We start from the raw sequence: 24779 nt of genomic DNA, 5'->3' as shown, positions 1-24779 counted from the left end.
ACACATAAAATATTTACCTTCCTGCTGCTGAAGAAAATGATGCATTTTTGTGTCCTCAGCAACCATACCCACTTCAGCCCTGGGACACAGACCCAACAAACTGTTTTCTGAGGCGCCTGCCTGACTGGGGGCCCCACCCTTGGTGCTCACCCCACAAGTACGGGTTTTCACTGCAGGGTCGGCCCTGCTCTTGGTGCTGTGTTTCCTCCGTGGTGAAATAATTGAAGATTTGTTTGGTGTTTTTAAATACAAATCTAGCCTGTGATGCCTGTAACTGCTTCCATAAAGAGCATCACAGAGAGCTGGAATTAGGAAGGCTCTCTCATACCCACTTCACACCCCCGCCCATCCCCCTGCCCAGCCCTCTGCACATGTTAAAGACATTGAAAGTGAAAGTGAAATAGTCACTCAGTCGTGTCCTACTCTTTGCGACCCCATGGACTATACAGCCCATGGAATTCTCTAAGCCAGAATACTGGAGTGGGTAGCCTTTCCCTTCTCCAGAGGAATCTTCCCAACCCAGGGATCAAACCCAGGTTTCCCGCATTGCAGGCAGATTCTTCACCAGCTGACCCATAAGGGAAGCCTTAAAGACATTGAACTTGAGGTTAAAGTCTTCATCAAAGAAAACTCCAGGCCCCAGGGCTTCTCTGGTAAATTCTAGTAGGTGAGCAGTGTTACGCAATCACTTTCTGAAGGAGAGGACATACTCCCACCAGTTCCCCGGTGACTCCAAAGCCAGGACCCTGCAGAATGAGGGCACCGTCTGTCATCACGGGGATCCAGCCACAGACTCAGAGGGTAACACGTCACCTCCATTCAAGCTCAACACAGGATGCAAAGCTGGCTAAACACTCAGAAAGTATTCAGTGTAATTTCGCTGGTTAACAGATGCAAGAAGAAAACCCTGTGATCATCTCAATAAACTCGGAAAAAGCATATGGCAAAATTCAGCAGCCACCCCGATGAGAAGTTCCCGATCACTAAGAAGAGACCTACTGCCCACGCTGAGTCCATGCCAAGTCCACAGCATCTCCACGCCATCAGCAGTGCACAAACACAGCACTCCACGAAGGGAGGCAGCAGGCAGCTCCCTGCTCTCCACCTGCACCCACGGAGGCCACACTCTCTCTGCCGCAGACCTGTGTCCTGAGTGCACTGTGATCCTGTGGTTGCATACCTGTGGCCACACAACAAACTACCCCAAAACCCAGTGGCCTCAAACAGTGGCACCCATTTATCACCTCACACAGCCTCAAAGGCCCGGAATCTGGATAGGACGCAGAGGGGTCAAAGATCTCAGCCAGAGGCTGGTGTTGGCACAAGCTGTGGGCCGAGCACCCTACGTGGCCCTGGGCAGACTTGGCTGGATCTGGAAGTGAGGGTTCCTGCGAGAGGAGCACCCTCACCACTCCGGTATTTTCTGTGTGGCGAGAGCATGGGGGTTCCCAGCCTCCAAGGGGCCTAGGAGGAACGTCTGGGGTGAGGGTCCAGGGCAATCCCTGGATGGGCAGGCAGCCCCTCCTCCCCTCCAAGAGGGATCCCATCCCCAAGGAGGCCACAGTCAGACTGTCAGCAGCGTACATGGGTTCCCTCCAGTCCGGGGGTGGGTTTCCCCCTCACAAGAGGAGGAGCTCGGGCAACTGCCCCACAGGTCCCACTCCCTGGGCTGATTCTGCAGGACCAAGAGGGGTCCCCAGGGGCCTGAGACCCCTCCCACGCCCAGCTGGCTCCTCCAGCTCCCTCACTCTGCTGTCTGCAAGTTCTGAGTCCTGAGGGGTGGCCCAGGTGGCCAAGGGGGAGGTCCACAGCCCCTGAGGTGGGCACAGGCTGGCAGGGAGCCAACTGCTTAGACTACATGGACCTACCTCCTTCTGAAACCAGCCTGTGGCTCCTTCGGGGTGGCTCTCAGAATTCATGGGAGCTGTGCTAGTGTCAGAGCCTGGAAGCCCACTCTGCCGTCTCCCCAGAGGGCCTTCTTTCTCGCCATCTTCTTGCACAACTCCCTCCGACTCGGAACCTCTGGCCAGGCCCTTTAGCTCCTCCAAGCCATGTGGCCCTCTCCTAAATCAGGAGGGGGCTCTAAACGCAGGCCAAGCTGCAGTGGAGGACAGACTCCCAACAGGCGGACTTGTTCTGGGAGAGGAAGGCTGGGAGCTGGGCCTTCTTGGGGTGGGAGGTACTGGGCTCTCAACAGGGGCTCTGTCCAGGCCCCTCCCACCTGTAAAGTTTTCATCTAGCCCTGCTCTGCCCACTCACCTAGCTTCTCTCCTGAGGAAGCCCCTCCCTCCCACCCCAACCCCCATCAGAAGCCTGGGGAGAGGCGAAGCTGGGGTCACAAGGCCCCGTCCCCCTGGCCCTTGTCTACAAGACGGGCGAGCCTTCCTGGCCCCGGGTGGGCAGGCACCCATTCTCCGGATGCAGGCACAGCGCAGCAGCGCCGGGAGTGTGGAGGGATGGTGCGCCCTGTGAGGCTTGGATGCTGCAGGGAGCGTGCTCCTGGGCTGGCTGGAGCCAGGGGGTGCCGGCATGTGTGGACGCCGGGATGAGAAGAAGGGAGCCACCCTGACCCGAGGCAGGTGACGTGGGACTTGGGCGCTAAAACAGTGAAGGGGCAGGTGCGCTGGGGCTTCGCCAGGGAAGATGGCCCCAGGACCAGGGCCCCTGGACTCCCTTGTTGGGGAGCTGCCGGGGGCCGGGCGGGCAGCCGTGTCCTGAGGTCAAGGCGGAAGCAGAGGTCGAGTGGAGGACCAGATCTGTGTCTAGGTGGCTGGGCCCTGAGCCTCCCCGGGCCGGGCAGGTGGGGTGGACCACAGGCAGCGATGCGGCAGATGGGAGGATTCAGTCTGAACCCGCCAGCCGCCAGAAGAAGTTAACAGAAACCAATTCCAATGCAAATGTCAAACCCACCCTGTGATGAAAAATTAGCAGCTCTGAATGTCAAGGAGGGAGTCCCAGCTCTGGCTGTCTGGCTCCAGTGAATGGCGTGGGTGGCGGATAGGGCTGAGCTGTTTTCTCCAGCTCCTGGGCCGGGGGCCGATGGAGGAGGTAGCTGGATTGGGGCTACTGTTGGTGCAGACTGACCACTGGATGGTCAGAGCACCATTGTCCTCTCAGTCCCTCTCCCAGGAGTCCAGCGGGTCCCTGAGTGGCTCAAGGGCTTAGTCACGCCTTCTCCCCTGCCTCCCCACAAGGCAGAGAACAAAGGATGCATTAAGTAGGTGCTCCATAGATATTCTTGGCCGCGTGAGCACAGCTCCTGTGAGCATGAGTCCTGCGCCCAGCGCCCTCCTGGTCCACTGGCCCATGGACACCCTGGACAGGTCCCACCCAGGGTCACTCCAGGTAGGAAGGCAGTGTCCCAAGCCACCCCCTGTGTTCCCTGCTCCCAGCCTGGCCAGGTTTCAAGGCCATGCTTGAAAACTAAACATTTTCCACCTAAAAGTGTCTGAGAAGCACAGGCCATGTGCCATCATCACCAGCGAGTCCTCCTTCTGCACGTGCAGAAGTAAAACGCCAATTGCTTGAGTTAAGCTGTTTCATCTTAAATTGAAAAAGAAATGACATTCTTGCAACTTGTAAAAGCAGATGCTGGCTGCTACAGGGCGGGGTTTCCTGAGGACCAGCAGTGTCTGGATTTGGGGCCTTTCCTGGTGTCAGACCCCAGTGAGTCTGCAGGGACTCAGGCACCCAGGCTCAAGAAGCTGGCCCTGGAGAGATGGGAGGGCCTCAGAGGAAGAGACCCATGGTGGGAGGACAGAGGGGGCTGTACACCACCCATGGGACACAGGTCTACACGAGGGAGGGGCCCAGAGGCTACGAGGAGAAGGCAGGAGTGGAGGTGGCCCAGAAGGACCATAAGGATTGGGGAAGAGCCATGGAGGAGGGAAGGCATGGGTGGTCACCCCTCCCAGAGGTACAGATGTGAGGGGGAGATTTGGACTTTTCCTTGCTGGCACTGGGGGGCCCTAGAAGGGTTCAGAGCAGAATGCTGCCAAGGACAGAGGGGCAGAATGCAGAAGGAGAGGGCACAGTCAGCCAGGCAGAGAAGACTGAGGACTCGGTGAGGGGGGCTCACATCTGCCCTCACACAGAAGAAACTTCTGGGCCTGCCCTCCACTGGGACAAGCATAAATGTGCAGCTTTTAAGCCAGCAGCCTGGTGGGCTGGTGTGGACAGCTGTGTCCCACAAATCCCCATGCCACCATTTGAGGTGCAGTCTGGGGGCTCCCAAAACACCAGGCAGTGATGACGGCTGGGTCCCTGCTCAGAAACCCCTCTTTCCCATCCATGAAAACCCTGAACTTCACCCAAGTCTCACCAGATCTTAGAGCCCTGCCCTGAAGCACCAGCCTCGGGGATGTAATAATGTCTGCAGACAAGCCCAGCATCCCTGCCTGCCTCCTGTGTTCCCAGCACAGGGCCTGAGCTGAGCTGTGTTAGGAGAAGGTCAGGGAGATTTGCTCCGTCAGCTTCCGGAAAGGGAGCTGGTGACAATAGAAAACTTGCTCTGGGCAGCAGCTTTTAACGGGAGACAGCTTCCAGGTCTGTCCATGGCTCCCTCCCAGGTCTGTGTCTGTGGCTCCCTCCCTGGGTTTCAGCTACTTAGGCAGGGCGGCGGGATGGTCTCAGCACCAGACATCCCACTTTGGACTCCTTGAGGGTCCAGGGTCAAAGCTTGCCCGGGGCCTGCTGTACCTACGGTCCATTAGGACCACTGACCCAGGATTGGATTAGGCTCTGCCTTGAGACAAAGATGCTTGACAAGCCAGTAAAGGTAGGCTGTGATCACCCATGGAGCTGTCTGACCTCTAACCTCATGCACACAGTGGCATTTCTGTCCCTACCGTCTGTGCTCCAGTAGCCATAATGAAAAGTCAGGCTTCATAAGTGGTGTCCATGGTCTGGGTTTCAGGCTCCCTGAGCTCAAGGCCGTGTCTGCCTCATTCTTGCTGCTCCAAGGACTGACACAGACCTGTTTGGTGAATGAATGAATACCCGAATGAATGAATGAGTGAATGAATATGTGAGTGAGTGAGTGAATGAATGAATGAGAGAATGAATGTTTGAATGAATGAAGGGCACCACTCCCAGAGAAGCCTTCAGTCTTGTGTGCTAAGTCACTCCAGTCGTGTCCGACTCTTTGCCACCCCATGGATTATAGCTCATCAGGCTCCTCTGTCCGTGGGATTTCCCAGGCAAGCATACTGGAGTGGGTTGCCATTTTCTCCTCCAGGGGATCTTCCAGACCCAGGGATTGAACCTCCGGCTCTTACATCTCCTGCTTTGGCAGGTGGGTTCTTTACCACTAGCACCACCAAGTCAAGTCCAATTCCGAGAACACCACCTCATGGTCTTGGGATCCCAGGAGCGGCAGGTTTGAGGGTCCAGGCAGGACTGTGGCTGCAGCCACCCCAGCTTCAAGCCCTGGATTGCAGAGCAGTAGAACAAGCACCAGGCAAGTCAGTAGACACAGGGACCCAGGCCAAAGTGTTTGGATGGAGCAGTGCCTCCTACTGTCCTGAGGCCTGAGGGCCTGGCTAGCATCCTAGCCTCTCCCCATCCAGCTTACCAGCCCTCACCCCAAGGAGCCCCCACAGCAGGAGCCCTTCCTTGAACCCTCAGGACCTTCCCCACGTGCCACAGAGTCCAGGGCCAGGCCTGGGGACGTTGGTACAGCGGAAGCCACCAGTCAGCCTTTCCAAGTTGAGGAATGATGGTCCGTGGGAGCTGACGGGGATGGCTCCCCAGATGGGCTCCGTGTCCCAGAGCTCCAGGCAGCTCTCCTCCAGGTGAGTGCTGCCACCTAGTGGCACCAGGATGCAGAGGCCCTGGGGCCCAGGAAGGGCTAGAGGGGTCATCCATCCTGGAAGGGCTTAAGGTTGGGCAGAGGCTGGACACACCTAGAGGCTGGCATTCCCCACCAGCCTTCCTACATCCATGCCTGCGCATGGCATCTGTCCACCACACGTCCTGTCACTCAGTCACCACAGCCTCCTCTGACCCTCCAAGGCCAGCACTCACACGCTGGGTCCCCTGCCCGCTTCACCTTCAGGCAATAAGAGGCGCCCCGCGTGCTAGGAACCCTGGTGGAACATGAGTCACAGACAGGGGCATGTGATCAAGGGGGCATGTGAGCTAGTGGGGGGGCTCATAAGCCATCTGGAAATGCACCACGGGACAGGGGGGACATCATCTTCCTACCCCCGGAGGGCTTGTCCAGGTGGGTGGAAGGGGCAGAACTGCGGGGGAACAAGATTTCAGGATGAGGGAGGGGCCAACGGACCGGGAGGTGCCCAAGTGGCCCTGTGGCGGACAGGCAGTGGGTGAGCTGGTGGACAGCAGGTGCCCACGGCACCCTTGGACCAGCACCCCTAGGAGGGAGAGCAGGGCCCCCAGGGGTCTGCTATGACCCCTTGTCTCTAGAGCCCTCTCCTCTGGCTCTAGCAGACAGGCAAGGACACAGCAGGACCCGGGTGGGTGAGCTGGGTGGACACAGGTGAGAACAGAAGGGGACCCTGCGCCTGCAGGCAGGAATCCAGCTGCACCTAGACCCCAGTTCTCCCCCAAACCCAAGGCTACCCCAGCCAGAACTTTCTGGAAGTCTCACAGCACAAAGGCCTCTGGTGAGTGGCCTGGGCTTGCCAGGTCTCTCCCTAAGCCCCTGCTGCAGAGCCAGGTCACCTGGGAACAGGCTGCGGAGGCAGCCGTCAAGGCCTGGTCACTGCCTCTCGGTCCATTGTCCTGCTGAGCTGCTCTTCCTACTCAGCTGACCCCCAGGAGGGTCCAGCGGAGTGGAAATTCCAGAGGGCAGTGGGCAGTATAGTTGAAAACACAGGCTCAGCTCGCCGCCACATCTCAGACCCACCTGCAGCCCATTCCTCTCACAGAGAGGAGGTATGGGGGCAGCGAAAGAGCAGGTGCCACGCCCGGCAAGAGGGCCTGGGGGACATCAGAGTCCAGGCAGGGAACCAATGGCGAGTTCTGAGTCTCCACTCACATGCAGAGCACGCACCTGAGAAAAGGGCCCCCCACACACACAGGCGCCCGCCCAGCATTTCGAGGGCCCGCTCCCAGGACTCCTGCCACTCCCAGTGGCAGAGAGAAGGGCCAGGTGGGAGGCTCGATGGACTCAGACCCCAGGCCTGGGGTCATGAGCATGTCTATTGTCTGAGCCACCAGCTTGTCCCCCACCGTTACACCAGTGACAGGACACTGACTGGGCTCAGTGCCCTGACCTCGGAGGGTGCAACCCCACCTAAGCCCTGTCACTGGCCAACAGCCCCGAGACCCGAGGAAAGAGGCCACACACTGTCCAGGTTGAATCACTGTGTTTTACTAAGTGCACAGGTCCACTGGGCATCCGACTCCTCCCCGTGGCGCTACAGCTTCCCAGAACCTCCCACGTGTGTCCCTGACACCAGATCGCGCACCCGCCATCCCCAGGCAGCCTGCACTGGGCCCTCCGGGGGGCACACACATCAGCCTGACAGTGAGTGCAGTCAGTGAGTCTCAGCTGGTCCGTAGAAAACTAGATTCTTTCCCTGGGCGGCTGTCCCTGGAAAACGGACGGCACGCAGGTCACCTGTCACGGGGGTGACAGGCCCAGGAGCAGAGGCCCGGCTGTGCTGCAGGGGCGCGGGCGCGACGGTGCTCGTCAGCACTGAAGGCATCATGACATATTCTTTGGAGCATGAACATGAACAAAAGTGCAAAGACAGCCAAGACAACAGCGCAGACAGGGCCGGGGCCGGGCCACCTTAGGAAGGCGTGGAATGGGGGCGGGGTCCCCAGGTGGGCGGGCAGGCAGAGCCCCGCAGGAGTCATGCCGTGAGGTCCCCTACCCCCCTGTACTTGCTGCAGACCTGGGCCCGCGGACCCTGGATGGAGGAGGCGGTGGGGTCGCAGGTTGGTGCCTGGCAGAAGCCAAGGGGGCAGGGGGTGACCACGGTGAATTTTCGTCAACGTGCATTAAGGCAACAACTTTATGAAACTCAGACAGAGCTGGACGTGCAGCATTCAGCAAAGTCCACACACCTGCCCAGCAACCCCAGGACTGAGGGCTGCCCCCCAGGAGGGTCCTCGCCTCTCCCGGTGCCTGATCTGCCTGTACTGAGGGTCTCTCCAGACAGGGCCATCCAGTCACACCTCCATCAGGCAAGGGGACCCATGCAAGTGTCCAAGACAAGAGCTCCTCAAGACAGAGGGGTCTCTCCTCCCACAAGCATCTTTTTCATGCTCCCTACCTCCTTCCTATACTCTCCTCCCCCCAGAATGCCCTCCGCATCTGCCCCCATCCTCACAACCCCATCCTCACAAGTCAACAGAAGCCAACGAGCTGTGTGCCCCACTTGTGCAGCTCCAGGGGCTACAGTGTCCCACCCTGGGCAGCCGGCTTTCTAAGCCCCTTGGACAGAGGATAGGTGTAAGCCCCTGATCCTAGCACATCACCTCCTTCAGGAAGCTCCCGATCGTCTCTCCCACTTAGCACTTGGTACAGGCCCAAGTGGAGCTTGCCCTGGGGGCAGGAAGCAGCTGGCCTGGGATGGCCTGTGGCTCCCCTGGGCACTAAAAGCAAGTAGCCCGGCCCTGCAGGGCCTAACATTCATCCATACAAACAGGCAGCCTGGAGTTCTGCTCAGGGGTCACAGAGGGCAGGACTGTCCACATCACTGCCCAGGGCAGTGAAGACCATGCAGGGCAGTGCGACGCGAGGAACAGTGTCTAATTTGGAGCCATGCGTACTGGGAGTCATGAAGCCATCCTGCTGCTCATAACTCCCCACCCCGCTGGTGGCGGGGTGCCCTGAACCCTCCAGGTGGGGCCTCCCTGCCGAACCAGCCCTCTTCACAGCCATTTATTCTGGGGACTTCGGTGCAGAACCAATGTTGACTCTGCAGCAAGAAATCCGGGCCAACGCCTCCACCAGCGCCTGGCATGGTCTTGACATCGGGGGAGCATGGGAATTAACACCAGCAATCTTACAAAGGCCTGTCTGCAGTCCCCACCCTCCGGGGCCTCAGAAGCATCAGCAATGTCCCAGGACCATGTTCTGTCCACAAACAGCATGACGGTGTAGCAGAAAAGAGGACACTCCCCCCCACCCTGTGTTGACATCTTAGGCCCGTGACCACCGGGGTGCCCCAGCCTAAGGAAGGGAGAAGTTAAAACAAAGTGTGAAGCTGTGAGGAGCTGCTGTCTGGTGACCGCTCCAGCTGAGAGTGTTAATTAGAGGGCAATGGCTGGCTCTTCTCATGGGGTGGACTCCCTGGCGAATCCCCCCAGAGGAGGGTGGTGCCCCCCGGAGGGTGCCGTGGTCTCCCAGGGGCAGGGGCCCGGCAGGGAGGCCCCGGAGGGAGTCCCCTGCCCCCTGGCTGGGTTCCTTCATCCTCCACGGTGGCCATGGCTCATGCTGTCACAGAAGAGGGAGGTGTGGGGCAGAGAAGGGAGAGGGTCCTGAGGCTGGGTCACATGGCTCAGGAGGGCAGAGGGAGCCACCAGAGCCCCCACATTGTAGCTGGATGCCCACAGACACCAAGACCTCCCTGGCCCAGCCTAGGCCATCTTGGCATCTGGACAGCCTCCGGGGCAGCTGAGGAGGAGGAAAAGGGTAGGTGGGAACCTGCCTGGGCTCTGGGAATCCCCCTGAGGTGCTGCCCAGAGGTCAGAAGAGCGGAACCCCACCCAGGGTCAACATCCCAGGACTGTCTCCAACTCCTGAACTCACTAATTCCTATGGACTGAAGCAGGAAGAGCCACAGCGAGTCAGACAAGGCATCTGTGCATGGGTGGGTAAGTGTGTGTGCACATGGGTGTGTATGCTTGTGCATACATGGGTGAGTGTGTGCACTCTGGTGTGTCTGGGTGAGAATGCATGTGACTCTGTGTGCAGGTGCTGTGTGTGTGGGTATGTATGCATGAGTGTGTATGTGCTGTATGTCTGCAGGCATGAGTGTGAGCACAGGCATGTGTGGAGCTGGGGGAGCCGCGTGATCAAGTAACTGAGATGCTTCTCTTGGGAAGCCCCTACCACACGTGCAGTGGGGCAGGGTGGGCCCACAGCCACGGGTCACCCAGAAAGTGCACCGACTTGCCTGGAATGCCAAGCACTCTCCTGCCATACCTCCTGAAGGTGGGGGCCCTGGGGCAGCAGATGGACATAGAGGAACACATGTTACTTAGGCCCCTGACAAGGAGCCTCTACCCCATCATCTCCTAAAACTGCACCCCGAAACAGTCCCCCAAGCAAAGATGGGGGACAGGATTTCATGGAGGAGGCGTCACAGACTCCTTGCTGAGCACAGCACGTGGAGAGTCGGGCCTCAGCCCCTCCTGTTGCAACCTCGGAGGCCCTCCCATTAGTGGTCCTGGCGCCAGCATCTGGCTTAGCAGCTCTGCAGACCAAGCTAGCCTCTCTGGTCACCAGGGACCCACAGCACAGGGCATGCGCGTGATGGGACATGTACCTCTCTCCAGGGGCCAAAGGCCCCTGCTACCAGGCCAGGGGCCCAAGCAGGCCAAGATCCGACGGGGGTGGGTCCCTGCAGCTGGCAACCTAAATTGAACCCTTCCAGAGCCAGAAAGCAACAACTGGGGGCTGGAGTGGCTGTGGATGCACTTGGTCCAGGGGCTAGCCTGTTTGTGCCCTGTCGGGGCCCTCCAGCTGGGGCCTCTCTCTCCCAAGATGGGGGGCAAAGGGCAGCTCCGCCCTCACCCAGAGGAGCTGCCACTTGCCGGGGTCTCTTCACACAGTCAACACTAAAGAGGGGCTTTGCTCACCACTGAAGGTCTGAGGTGGAGAACATGAAGCGGGCACAGAGCAGACACGCTGGGTGGGGGGGGGCCAACGAGGCACCCCCTGCCCCAGGCCACATGGAAGATCCCACAGCCAACCCTCCCTGGAGACTCGGGGGAGGCATCCTCATGCCTTGGCCCTGAACACAGACCACGGTTCTGACTCCGAGCTCGGGTCCTCCTGCACTGGGCCAGCAGACAGGTGCACATGGCTGGGACCTGGGGGTCCTGGTGTAGCGGGGGGTGGCACGCACAGAGGCTGCAGTAGACACTGCTCCCCAGGGATCTCAGAGGCCAGGACCTTAACAGCCAGGGGCATTCAACCCTCAGACACTACTTTCAAAGTCCTTCCCGGAGAGCAAGCACAGTCTCTCACTGACCAGGATGGACGGAAGCGTCCTGAGGAGACAGCTCAGGCTCTCCCTGGACCTGATATTTCAGGGGAAGTCACTACGTGGTAGGCTTTGCAGACCCAGCCCTGGTGCACAGGAAGGTCACTGCCTCAGAGGGCACTAGGTGTCCAGGCTTGCTGTCCTGTCACCCCAAATGCCAGATGCCCCTGCACACTGACAACTGGGGGCCCAGGACGGGGTCCACTCTGCCTCCTGGGGTTGGACTCCTGGCTCAAAGCGACTGCCCCTCAGGCTCAAAACGAGAAGGATGGGCACCACTGTTTCCCAGGGCCCAGGGAGGGAACAGGCATCACTGATCGCAAGACACCCAGAGGTCACAGTCAAGGGCTGGTCAGTGAGGAGAGTGGGGGTGATGGTCAGCCTAGGAGGGACAGGAGAGATCACCTACAAGGCAGCTCCTTCATCTCTACTGAAGGGTTTTCCCATTGGCTGAAGCATCGTCCAGCGGGGGTGCTGTTGGGGGGCTGATGGGGGACAGGTGAGGCAGGGTCCCTGGAGGACAGCGAGCAAATCGACTCACCACAACCGGCCCAGTCAGGACCCCAGAGCATGAGCCCAGCCAGGGGGCACCCTAGCCACTCAGCACTCCTCCCTGCAGGCAGGTCCATATCACAGCGCTGGCCACAGCGTGGTGACCAGTGTCCAGCCAGGGGAGAGGGGAGAGGACACAGGGGACACCCCCCAGCTTCCAGGTCTGGAAGGGAGACCCCAAGGACCCCCTCCAGGAGCCTATGGAGCCAGCCCCTCCCCACAAGAATCAAGTTCAGGAGGTCTGAGGCCACTCTGTTCTGGAGGGGGTCCCAAGCCTTGCCCCCATGCCCCCTTCAGGCCAGGGTCCTGAACGTGGGGCTGGCTCCTGTCACAGGACGCTCAGAACCAGGGGAAGAAGGCGACACTGACCAGCAGCTGTGGGTGGTACCCAGGATGATGGGGCAGGACAGGAATGGGGGCAGAGACAAGCCACACACCCTGGGCCTCAAAGCTGCTGAGCCTCACAAGGCAGATCTGCCCCTCGCTGCCACCCTGCCCCCAAAGAAGCCTGCACCTGGCCGCCAGGGGCCTATCCTCAGCCTTGACCCTGGCCTCTGTCATGCCCGGACCAATGGTCTGCAGAGTCCGCCGAGTGGGCACGGCCAGCCGGGCTGCCCCTTGCTGGAAAAGAATTTCTGCCAACCTTCAGTGCAAGAGACTGAGGGCCACACCTGTCCACCACCCTGCACAGGCACCCCTACTGCCTTGCTCTAAGAAAAGGGCCCCAGAGCATCTGCCTCGAGACCAGGAGGCCAGGAGTCAGGGGGAGGCTAGCAGGTGGCCTCACTTCCGGGGCCCGGCCCAGCCCATATCACCAAAGGGGCCCTCGCCCGTGGCGGAGCGCGGTGGGGGCCCGCACGGGGTGCAGAGGTCCGAGTCCGTGTCCGACTCGCCCTCCGCGATGTAGGGCCTGACTTTGGCGCACGGAGCGACCGCCGCGTAGCAGCTGTTGAGGGCATCCAGGTTCTCCTTGGACTGGGAGATGCTGAAGCCACTGAAGGAGCGCTCCAGCTCCTCGTGGTCCACGGATGGAATGGAGATGGATGTGTCACTGTCCCTCAGTGCGCCCTCGTGGGGCCTGCAGGCCGGGGCATCCTCCGGCCTCAGGAACTCCGTGCTGGCCCGGTGGCCCCCGCTGTAAGCGGACAGGGACCGCTCATGGGCGGGTGGCGGCGGGATGCGCACTAGCGAGCTGTGGTCCCCCACGGGTGAGGTGCCGTGGCCTGGGCGGGGGTGGCACTGCTGCTGCCACGAGGTGGAGGGTGGGCACTGGGCAGAGGGTGCAGGCGGGGGTGCCGCGAAGTTCTTCTGGCCCACGGAGCTGGTGGAGCGGACAAGCTTGATGATGCAGCCGCTCCGGCCACCGTGGTCCCGGCTGTCTTCGGGGCTGTGGTACGGTGGCGCCGGCTCCGGCTCCTTGGCCCCAAAGTAGGCCTCGGTTTCCGTCGGAGGGACACCCATGCGCTGCATGTAGATGTTCACCAGGAAATCCAGCTTCTTCTCCATGGACAGGACCTGTGGGAGGGGCTAGTGAGCCATGCTGGATGGTTCCCATGCTGGGGAGGGGGTTGGGGGTGGGGAGGACGGTCCCTGGAGGTGGGAAGGGCTGAATGCTTCTCATGGCGGGGGTTGGGATGCTCCTTGGAGCTGGGGAGGGCAGCAATGCTCCCTGGACAGGTGGGGACCCTAGACACTCCCCAGAGGTGGGGGGACACAGGAGGTCACCTACAAAATTGCAGAGGCAATAGAAGGCAGGACACCCCCTCCCCCGACAGCTCAGCCTCTGACTGCCCCCATCAGGGTATGTGGCCTCAGGGCTTCAGAGCATGGACACTCTTGCTTCTTTGGGCCACTCTGTGGGTTCACCCATAAAGCAAACTCCAGAGGGAAGGAATCACCCATTCCTCTCCTGAGCTCCCAGAAGCAGACCCTCAGCAAAGGGTCTTGTGTGTGGTTCCAGAGGACTTGCTCCCAAGAGAGTAGAGGAAAGTCAGACAAGGTCAGCCAAGTGGGGTGGAGAACGACCACGCAGGCCCTGCAGTAGCGCCCCCCAGGCAAGAAGTGAGCGAGCAAGCCAGTGCTTGGCCTGGGGTCTGTAGGCGCTGGCCAGCAGAAGGGAAGTGCCCCAGGCCTGGGAGTGCTCACGGGGTACCCAGGGTCCAGACACCAGAGCCCTCAGCTCCCCACAAGCTGGCGCACCCTCCCGCAGCAGCTGCACTGACACCACGGACCCCCAGCCTCTCCCACCTGCTTCTCCACCTTCCCCAGCCTCCCCATCATGCTGGGGTCCTCGGGCAGCTCCGCCTCCGCCGGGCCCTTGCCTCGGTCTTTGTCCGCCATCGCTGGGCCACGCCCCACGATCTGGTCCACTCTGCCGGAAGAGACCCACCCCGGGCGTGAGGTCGGGTGAGAGTGCCGGGGCCCAAGGCGTCTCCTCCTGGGCCAGGCCGCAGCCCCCAGTTTCAGGCTCCGGCTGAGCCAGAGCCGACTGAGGGCAGCGAGGAACCAGGACAGATAGACGCCTGGCGCCAGGTCCCTGTCCTGCTCTCTGCCACCCTCGGTGCCTGTCCCTTGACCGGCCCATCCCAGCGGGGCTGGCACATCAGCGAGGAGCAGAGAAGGAAGCCAGGGCCATGCACCCGCAGCTCCCCGCACCTTCCCCACCCCGACCCCCGCCCCCACCCCAGCTCTGCTCCTGGATAAAGTACCACTGAGGCCCCGCCCACCCGGGGGTCTGGAGGGGGCGGAGCTAAAGGTGGGCCAAGGGAACCACAGAAGCGCGGGTAGGGGGCAGGGGGCAGGGGGCGTGAGGGCTACGCTCCATGCGCCAGACGCGGGAGGGGACACACAAAAAAACACCGAAAACCGCCAACGCACAACCAGAAGGGACAGACAGAGCCACTGCCAACCAGAAGGGGTCCCTGTGCGCTCGTGCGTGTACATGTGTGTGCTTACTATGCATGCGTGTGCGTGCTTCCATGTATGTGCGCACACTTGTGTGAACGTGAGTGTGCCCTTATGTGCACACGAGTGGGGGATGCGGAACACAGCTGAGCTGGCCTCAAACAAGGGCAGCAGTCAGGAAAGCCAACAAGAGGGGAGGGAGGCCTCCTTCCTGGAGGGGCTTCTGCTTGACCACCGTGTGAGCAGGAACAGCCCCAGAGAAGGTCAGAAGGGGCCTTGAGAGGAGCAGCGTGGGTGCCTGAGTCGGAGGGGTGCAGCCACATGGACACTGGGCAAACACACTGGGGCCAGGGTGCGGCTGGCAGGACAGTGACCTGGGCACAGGCCACGAGAGCCTCATGGCCAAAGCCTCCTTCCAGGCTCCAGAGTGGGGAGGGCTGCCAGCCCCCCCAGAAGTGCCACTTGAAGCCACTGCCCCCTCCCCGGCTGCCTTCCTCATCCATAGCTGCCCTGATCGCCTGTCAGGACTCAGGGATCTGTCCTGTCTGTCGCAGGAAGCAGGAGGGGTCAGGCTTGCGTCAGCCATGGGGCAGCCTCCTCATGCTCCAGTGGGCATCATGCTTGATCATGCGGGGGGAGGGGTTTGGGGGGATGAAGGGCCCTCAGACTCCAAGCAGACGCTGTGGGGACAGAGCGGGAGGAGGGCTGTCTGGTGTTCAAGTGTCCACACAGTCCAGGCACGGGCGCTCAGCGCCTTCACCCCTGCCACATGACGGGCCATCCACCTGGCTGCTGCCCTGGGATCCTCAGCCCAGGGTCAGCCTGGGGGTGCTGCTGGTGAGTGCTCCCTGAGTCTGCACCACCCCCTCCCCTGGGCCTCGGTGAGGAGCTGGGCTTAACCCCTCGTGCCCAGTCAGCCCTTTGGCCCCGTCTTTGTGGGAGTCTGCATGTCCTCTGGCTGCAGTGGTCCGGGAGGCCTGGGGGCTCTGAGGGCTGGTAGGGCCTTCTCAGCCCCTGTGCCCTGCAGCGATGCCGGAAGGGCAGGCTGCTGTCTCGGGGCACAGCTTCCTTGGGGCTGTCCTCCGTGTCCTCTTTGTGGGACACAGGAAGGACAGGGGATGCGACAAACACTGTCTGGGCTGCCCTGGGTCAGTCCTGCTCCCCCAGAAACTCCTTTCGTATAGGAGAGCTGCCAGGCTGGGGTGCTGAGTACACTGACTCCCGGCCTCATGCAGAGAAACCCCAGCACACAGGAGTCAGACACCCAACTGGCCTTCAGGACACCCCTGGTCCTTTCTGCCAGCATGGCCAGGGTGCCTCTGCCCTCACCCCACAACCCTGCCCTGGGTGCTCTCTTAGACCTACTGGGGGCATCACAGCCATCATTTCAACTGTCCAGGGGAACAGGAAGGCTCCGATGTCTGAATTCACCACCAGTGACCCTGCTCCTGCTGCCTAACACCTACCTGCCCTCATACCCCACTCCTCTTTGACCAGGACCACCTCCTGCAGGAACCCTGACTGCGGTGACAACTAGACACAAAGCCCAGGGTTCTGGGGACCCCCTGGGCAGCCCACTCAGGTTGGGGCCTTTCCTAGTCACTCTTCACCAGACTCTAGAGGCCAGAGGACCTGCTTGGTCCATAAGCGGCACAGAGTGACCCACCGGCAGTGGTGCTAAGAGCCTGCATTGGTGCTCAGGCAGAGCTCCCGCAAGGCAGGCCCTCACGTCTGAACGCATCTGGTCCCTGGGGGGCTACCGTCTACTTGTGCCCAGGGAGTGCCCCAAAGAAGTCACACAGGTGTCACACAGCCTCCCCAGGACCACGCCAAGAGAAGCAGCTCAAGGGCCCCCGACCCAGCCTCCCGGGGCCTCAGAGGACGTCACTTTGTCAAGGACAGAAACAGCCCTGCATCCTGTTGGGCAGAGAGGGTGCTGCCGTCATGTGGCTGGAGCAAAGGGGACTGGCATTCCACACAGACAGGCGGGGCGTGTCCTGACCTAGGTGAGTACTGGGGTGACTCTCTCGGAGGGGCCGTGGGTCCTTTGCTGGGGTACTTCTTGTGCCGGGGAGTTGAAGGGGGTGGGGGGCCCACAATCATATCTATCCTGGCGAGTAAACAAGAAAAGAGACACCGGGAAAATGCATCGTGAAGCAACATGTCGGGGGCAGCAGGAACTCGCAGAGAAAAGGAGCGACCTGCTGAAGGCCGCCCTGACCCTGGAGCGCAAGGACTCTGAGCTCCAGGACCTTGGCACCGGGCGGGGCCACAAGCTTGTGGTGCCCCGTCTGCCCGGGCCAGTGTCCACATGCACGGGACACAAGGCAGCTGGCAGCTAAGTGCCAAGGGTCCCAGGAAGGACATGAAGACCCTGCCAGTGAGCGACAGACATCCAGCTCCTGCGGAGTGGGTCTGTCTCATCTGTTTTCCAGACAGAAAGGGAAGGAGAGGAGACCATCTAGGACAGAAGAGCCTGGTGAACAAAAACAGCTGCTGTGACGGATGGAGGTAGGCCACCCACTGGGACCCGGGGCGGCCTCTCACTCACACTTGCACACATGTGAACACACGTACACGCTCACACACTACACATACCTGCATGTTTGCATGCACTGACACATGTCCACACACCTGTGTACACATGCACTCTCACACATTATTTGCACGTGCACAACTGCATGGGCACACACGTTCACACAAACACACAGGTCTGCTCAATGCTCGAGGAGGACACTGAGCAGCTGAACTCCTGGCCCAAGCCTGTGGACAGGAAGGGTCAACCCCTGGCCCCACCCTAAGAGAGAGCTGGAGACCTAGACGGACCCTTCCCCTGGAATCTCAAGCAGAACCGGGCAGACACCTGCCGTGGGGCCAGAGGCTGGAGTGACCCCTAGTGCTGCCATGACCATCCAGACCCCTCCACGGCCAGGGCCTGGGCTTCAGGGCCAGAGAACTGGCAGCAGCTTCAGGGAAGGGGCCTGGCCAGCAGAGAGTGAGGCCCACGCCAGGACAGACCCATGACAGCCGTGGCATCACAGGCACCACAGACACGTGTGCTCGTTTGTGTGGACAGTGCGTGCTTCTCAGCACACGTGTACTCAGTGTGCATGTGTGTGTGCTGGCCTATGGGACATGTTTGTAGACATGAGGCTTAGGAAACAGTTATTTGTATATACGTGTGCCAACACGCATGTGCATGTGGGAGCAGACATAGTTCTGTGTGCGTGTGTGTCCGGGGTCCTCACTGCGTCTGTGTACATGTGTGTATGACTGACTCCTGGAGTGAACAAGCCAGAGACGGCAGCATCTGTGTGCGCCCTGCCCCGGCCACACCAGGCACCTGTCCAGCCCCATCGCCTACTCTGGCCATGGGAATCCCTCTGCATGGGGGGAGGGAGAACCTGCCCTCCCATTCTGGAAGAAAAGGTGCCACATGGCCTAACTGCTGCCCAACAGGCCCACGGAAACCTGCCCCTTCACCTCTCAACAGAACTACTCTCCCCAGCTCACATGGATACACATACATGCAAGGACACACACAACACACACAGATACATGCGTACACCCACACACTTCTGCAAAACATGTGTTGCACTCGTGTGCACACATGCACACGCATGCACTTTACACATACACACGTGTGCACATGTGTGCCCACGGTCCGCACACACGTGAGTACACGTGTGCATTCACAGACGTGCATGTGCACACATACACACATACATGTTTGCCCATCATGGCAAGGGCAGAGAGAAGAGACAGACAACAGAAAGATTCAAAACAGACCACACGAGGACACGGCAGAAAGCCCACGTGGGGCCAGCGTGGCGCCGGAGAGGAAGGGCCCAGACGTGGCAGCAAGCAGGGCCAGCCACTGTGTCTGCAGCCGCATCCGCCGCCACACCTCTGCCGGGAATGGGCAGCCCGCGCTGCACCGGCCCCCGAACAGCACCCGGTTTGGCCCAGAGGACCCGGCTCCGCACCCCAGGGTGGGGTGGGCCCTCTTGCCTGGACTGCAGGTTTTTGATGCGGGACAGCATGTCTAGGTGGCCGGCTGAGTACTGCTCAATCACATCCATCACGTCGTAGGGCCGCAGGCTCTCCTTGAACTTCCGCTTGGACACCAGGAACCGCATGACACTGGGGGAGTCAGACGAGGGGCTGTGAGCCCTGGGCAGAGAAGGGCCCACTGAAGGCAGCCCCCCAACAACCACCTAGCTATGGCCCTCCCAGCATCTCTAGCCCTATTGTCTGGGACACCCACCGCCCGTACTCCCTCCACCTTTGGGCCTAGCTGTGCCAAGGACCCTGTCCACTCAGGAACCCCCTGCAGCACCGCTCCTGCTGTCCATGGCACCTGGCGCCCGGGCACAGGCGATGGCCATAACAGCAGGTGCCTTGTGAGCTGCAGGGCCCGGGCTGAAGGGGTGTCCGCCGTGAGGCATCCCCCAGAGCCGTGTCTCCACCCTCGCCCCCCAGGCCCCGCGCGCACAGATGGCTTTGTGAGAGGCAGCCAGGTCCTCACCACACGGCCCGGATGCTGACTTTGAGGCCTGGGGTCAGATCCTCTGTCACAAACTCGCAGTTGCAGCTCTTATTATCGTCCACGATGTCCTCCCCTGGGAGACTTGCTTCTGGGTGGAAGGACATAGCCCGTGAGGGGCCGGGCAGCCCCCGGCGCTGTGGGGCCTGGTGCTCTGGCCCTGCAGTGCTCCAGCCCCCACTCCTGCCTTCTCAGCCTGCTTCCTTCCGCTGTGCTCCTTGGGGAGCGGCCACCATGAGAGTATAAGAGGGCATCACTGTACATGGACAGATGGGCAAAACGTGGTATGCCCACACACGGGACCCGGGGAATGTCTGCCCTAAGAGCAGGGCTGCACCGTCACCAGCGCCATGGGTGAGCATGGAGCTCGTGGTGCAGGACAAGCCCATGCAGCCCCACCTCCCGGAGCTCCAGGACAGCAGGCCTGCACCCCCAGGGCTGCCCAACCCACCTTCCGAGTTCTGCCGCGAAGCAGCACCCCTGGCCCGGAATGCCTGCCGGGCGCGGCCACGTTCCCCGAAGCTCCAGCTCTTGGGCACCTTGCTTGGACTGTCCTCCAGGCTCTGGTCGGCGCTGGGTGACCGGCGGATGGTCTGGGCCTGAGGGGACCCCTTGCCCTTGGCAGCCACGCCGCGGGGGCTGGAGAAGACACGGTCTTTCAAACTGACCTTCTGACTGCTCCCGCGAGAACCGACAGACGGACAGACACACAGAAAGACAGCAAGAGAGGTCACCCTGCAAAGAACACTCCAGCCCACTGGCTGCTGGCGGGTGGACGGGGCGCTGAGGCCATGGGGATGGGGAAGGAAGGTCACCCGGGTGAGTGGAGATGGGTCAGCCCTACCACAGACTCCCAGGGCCCACTGGGTGCTCAGCCTGGCCGGGGACCGGTCAGTGGACTCTGAAATCACTTTCAATTGCCACCCAAAGGTGCCTGAGCTCTTGCCACACTGTCCGGCCAGGCCTCCTTCTCCAAATGTCCTGGGCACCTCCTGAGGGTGCCCAGCCACTTCAGTGATTACCACACCTGCCCCGCCACCCTTGTAACTGCCCCAGGTCAGAAGGGTGAGGTCTGTAGCTGACCCCTGGGCCCCTCTGCCCAACCCTGGGGAGCTGCCTGGAGGAAGAGTTGCAGGGGAGGGGGAGGGGAAGCAGCACAGAGGCAAGGGTCTGCCCACCCCTTCTACCCAGGGTGGTACAGGCTCCCCCAAACAAGACCCATCCAGGAATAGAACATTCATGCTCTGGAGAACACTTGGGGTGCCAGCCGAGCCCTGGCCAGAGGCCTCAGGGAGGGGGCAACCATGGCCATCCAGCCACAGCCCCATAATGGGCTCCCTGCCCTCATCTCTTGGTAACCATGGAGATGGATCTGACACCCTGAGCTTGTCGGTTCTAACATCCTCCAGGCCTCATGCAGGAGACAGAAGCATGGTAGTCACAGGTCGTGGTAGTCACAGGTCAGGCCCAGGGCCAGGCGGCCACTCACTTCCTCCCACAGACCACCATCTGCCTGGAGGAGAGCGAAGTCCCTGTGAACTGTGAACCCATTCATGCCACCACACTGAGGGGCCACTGGACTTCCTGGCGTGGCCTCTGCATTGCCCTGGGGCCCAGGGCCTGGGGCCAGCCCACTCGGCCAGCCACCTAGCAGGGCCTCTGCTGCCCCTGGGAAGCAACCACCACAGCTGATCCCTCAGACAGCGCCAGCCCCATCACAGATGCCCTGGGTCAACCACCTCCCCTGACCTAAGGGGGACCCACAGCTGACACAGCGTCAGACGGCGCAGAGATGATGGGCCATGGACAAAAGACGGCCCATGGCCTGGTCCACCCAGCCCAGACACTGCAGTCCAAGCTGGTGCCCCCACCTTGCCCCCAGCCAGCTGAGACCCTCTGTGCTAGTTCTCAGGCCTGAGGCATGGAGCCCACCCGGAGGGGAGGTTCCCCCAGAGACTCTCGGTGCCCAGGGTCCCCTTGAGCACAGGAGCCAGGGCATTTGCTTGCTCAGGACACTAGCCCCAAGCCTGTAACTGCTGTGCCTGGCACGAGGCAAAGACAGGGGTGGGGGGCCGAGGGACCCCCGGAGCCAGGGCACGGGAGCCATTGTGCAGATAACCCTAGTCATTCCCAAAGGAGACCACCAGCTGGTCCAGGACAACCAAGAAGCAAGGGCCCCACCAAGCCCTTGATGGGGACCCCCAGCTGGACTTGCTGTCCTGTACATACCAGGGGTCCCTGGAACTTGGTTCCAGGCAGCTGCCTGCGAGGACAGAGCCACAGGAAGGAGCCTTCCCTGGCCTCGCCCTGGCCCTGCCGTCCCGTCCCTGACTCTCAGACTGCTCAGACCGGGGAGAAGCCTCCCGCTGGGGGACCATGGGTGGTGGTCTGGACTTTCTCAGTTATCACAACTCAGAGTCACAGGCACGCAGCCCCCCAACCACCCTGATCCTATGTCAACTCCAGGTGCTCGAGTGCCGACAGTCCTGCAGGAGTCAAGAGAGGCTCTCCCTCACCTCACAAGCCAAGGATGGAAGCAAACGCAGGGTGGGGCTCTGGCCGCCTGCCCCCAAGGAAGGGGCGGGAGGCTAGCCCACCCTCCGAGTGAAGGGCATTTACACGGGGCCAGATAGCAAGCTCAGGAAGGTCTGGGGGAGAAAGCAAGGCCCAGCCTCTCCTCTCCTGCCTGCCACCACCCCCATCCCCCATCCAAGGCAAAATCCCCAAAAAGAGAAGCCAGCCATCAACAAGGATAAGCGAGGGGGTGCCCCGGCTGAGCGCCGCTATACCCTAGTCTGCGCGGCCAAGGCCCAGCTTGGAGGGGGAGAGCCAGCATCCACCAAGAGAACCGTCTGGCCCACGGCTGGACCTTGGATGCCCAGGGAAGGTGAGGAAGATGAGGGGAGAGTTGTGAAACACACATAGCGGGGCCGAGCATGGCCTGGGCCCCTGGACCGGCTGTGGGCACCTCTGGCCCTTCCGGTTCCCAGGCAGCCTGACCACAGCCCCCGACCTGACAGGCCAACCTGTGGCCAGAAGCCCCCTGGACACAAGCTCTGGGCAAGCAGGACAGCTTCTACTGGGACCCCAAATCTCCCCTTGAAGGGCTGCAAGAGCCCCCCACCCCCGCAGGCCTTCTTCAGAACACACAGGCAGCACGGCAGGGGCAGGGGGGTCTACCCTCCAAGCCCCTCTCGGGGAGCAGGATTCGGAGCATGCATGGATGCAGGTGTGCAGGCATGCCGCCCTGGAACCCCGACCTGCTGCCCAGCCCCTCCCCACGCCCACCGCTCAACATCCCTGCTTCCGGGGCCAGCTCGGACCACATGCACACGATGACTGGTGAGTGCAGCTGCCAGCACCTGCGGGCCGCACGGGGCAGGGCGGGGCGGGCAGCAGTGGGCCCAGAGCAAGCAGGAGGACAGACACTTCCACATCCCCGAGAGCAGACAGGGCACAGAGAGAGGAAACGTGCCGGCAGTCAGGGAGCCCACTGGGCAAAGGTCGGCCCTTCCACCGTCCCGTTTCCAGTCTGCCCTAAACCAGGCCTGTACGTGGGAGGAGGGAGCCGCGGACCTCGGGCTTTCCGGTGCATCTGGTGTGCCAGGACCACAGGGAGCCCGGCACACACAGGACAGAGCCGCCTCCCGCGGGCGGGCAGCGGGTGGAGGGCAGCGCCCTCCCTTGCGTAGTAGAGGTGCTAGATGGCCCAGCCATGGGGAAGTCTCGCAGGAGAGCAATCAGACCCCGGAAGGCGCGCTTTGCGGGTTCAGACCCCCTGGCCGGCCCCTCTCCTGCTTGGAGCACAGCATCGTTGGGGCATCGTTTGGCTTGGGAGGAAGGAAGGGCGTTAGCACCGTGCCCCTGTAGCCCAGGAGGGCGCCTGGGGTCAGAGGCGGGCAGGGGCTCCACGAAGGGCTGGGAGGTGAGCTGCCAATCAGAATCGGGGCCTAGGGGGGCCGGACGGGCGCCAGCCTTTCCCTGGCGCATCTAGAACCTCTAATAAGCAGTGTTTGGAGCGGAAGGGGACAAGAGCCGTGCAGCAATGGTCGTCCGAGCGGCGTGTCCGCGGTACCTAGCGTGTCCTGGGCAGCATCCACACAGGGACTCTGCGCACCGTCTGCCTTTACTGGAAATGAGGAGAGGACAGTTAGTCCTGCGGGCGCTGGCGACCGGAGGGACCCCGGCCGGGCGCGTGGGCGTGGGGTGCGCCCGCCACAGATTTCGCATGGGAGAAAGAAGTGCGAGTGCGGAGGTCGCGCACAAAGTCCTCCGTCAGCCTGGAAGAGAAAATAGTCCCTATTTTTGGAGAGACAAAAAAATCTTTTTTTCCTCTCCAAAAATACCTTTTCCTTCCAGCATCTATTTGGGGCCATCTCTTTCAAAAGATGTATTATTTTTTGCTATATTCATGCCAACAAAAAAATAATACATGGGCTAAGGCTTTGCTGGTTCTACAGGGACAGGATTTCAGAAAGCTCACGTTTTCAGAGGAAAAACGTGCGAGTTTGGCTTCACAAACCAACCCAGACAGCGGCCTGATCAGAAGTGGCCCCCGTTTACCCAGAATGCAGTGGCCACTCTACCCAGAGGGGAGCCAAGGAGGAGGAGGCTTGGGGCCCCTGCACATGAAAGGGCCGGCCAAGGCCAGACCCTGGGTGAAGGCTATCCTGACCTGCGGCTAGCTGGTCAGGAAAGGCTGCCGGTGGTCAGCCTGCCCAAGACCCTCCACAAAGGCCAGAGCGAGCTGTGCATAAGAACCTGCACGTGTTGTTAGTTGATCAGTCATGTCCAACTCCCTGTGACCCCATGGACCATAGCCTGCCAGACTTCTCTGTCCATAGGATTCTCCAGGCAAAAATACTGGAGTGAATAGCCATTCCCTTCTCCAGGGGATGTTCCCGACCTAGAGATCGAACCCAGGTCTCCTGCTCTGCAGACAGATTCTTTACTGTCTGAGCCACAAAGCTTTTAAGCAGAAATGAAAAGAACCAGCAAGAACGTCAAGAAACCCTTCACTTCCCTGGGGTCTTGCTCTCTGCCTCCACCTTCAAAGTTGTTGCTTCTGAGATAGTGGCTCTCAAACTGCTGCGCCTGGAAACCCGGACACAGCCAACAGTGTTGACTCACAGTCACTTAAACACCAGTGGCACCTGCCACTGTCCCAGCAAGGATCTCCCCACATTAACACCAGCAAGCCAGGGTCGAGCCTCCTCAAAGAGCTCTCCCTCGGCTTCACCAGCCTCGCCCTCCGTGGAGGACCCTGCAAGCATGTGCGCTTCCCTGGTGGGACCTTCCCCAGTTACTTCAGGTTGTAGGAAAAAACTAACTAGAGGGCCACCCGGGGCAGAGGGGCACATCTTCCCAGGATTCAGACCACTCCCACCCTGGCCCAGCAGCTCACAGAACTCAAATTTAGGGCAAACGTGCTCTCCGCAAGCACACCCCTGAGGTAGCCACAGTTCCACCAGGGCCTGCCAGACAGATGAAGACCCTAAAGACTGGGACTACATGGCCAGTTCCTTGCAGGGGTCCCCAGGCCTGCACACAGAGCCCTGCCTTGCCCCGCCTGGGGGCTCCTCCCCCAGGAA

General features: G+C 61.0%; 1 protein-coding gene across 5 annotated transcripts in view; it reads right to left on the bottom strand.

Annotated features, from left to right (window-relative positions):
* Nucleotides 1-12521: 12521 nt before the first annotated feature.
* KCNQ2 (potassium voltage-gated channel subfamily Q member 2) overlaps nt 12522-24779 on the bottom strand; it is a 42986-nt gene continuing 30728 nt past the window's right edge. For 2 of the 5 annotated variants that reach the window (XM_069548891.1, XM_069548892.1), the window contains 5 exons: nt 19640-19863; nt 19171-19279; nt 18654-18785; nt 13986-14109; nt 12522-13253 (listed from right to left, as the gene is read on the bottom strand). In XM_069548891.1, the coding sequence (XP_069404992.1) occupies nt 12522-13253; nt 13986-14109; nt 18654-18785; nt 19171-19279; nt 19640-19863 (1321 nt within the window). Of the gene's footprint in view, nt 13254-13985; nt 14110-16644; nt 16753-18653; nt 18786-19170; nt 19280-19639; nt 19864-23263; nt 23318-24779 lie in introns of all 5 variants that reach the window. The other 3 variants (XM_069548890.1, XM_069548889.1, XM_069548894.1) reach the window with 3 other exon arrangements.

The sequence above is a fragment of the Ovis canadensis genome, chromosome 13 (assembly GCF_042477335.2).
Source record: "Ovis canadensis isolate MfBH-ARS-UI-01 breed Bighorn chromosome 13, ARS-UI_OviCan_v2, whole genome shotgun sequence".
Lineage (NCBI taxonomy): Eukaryota > Metazoa > Chordata > Mammalia > Artiodactyla > Bovidae > Ovis > Ovis canadensis.
This window is presented reverse-complemented; position numbering and strand designations above follow the sequence as displayed.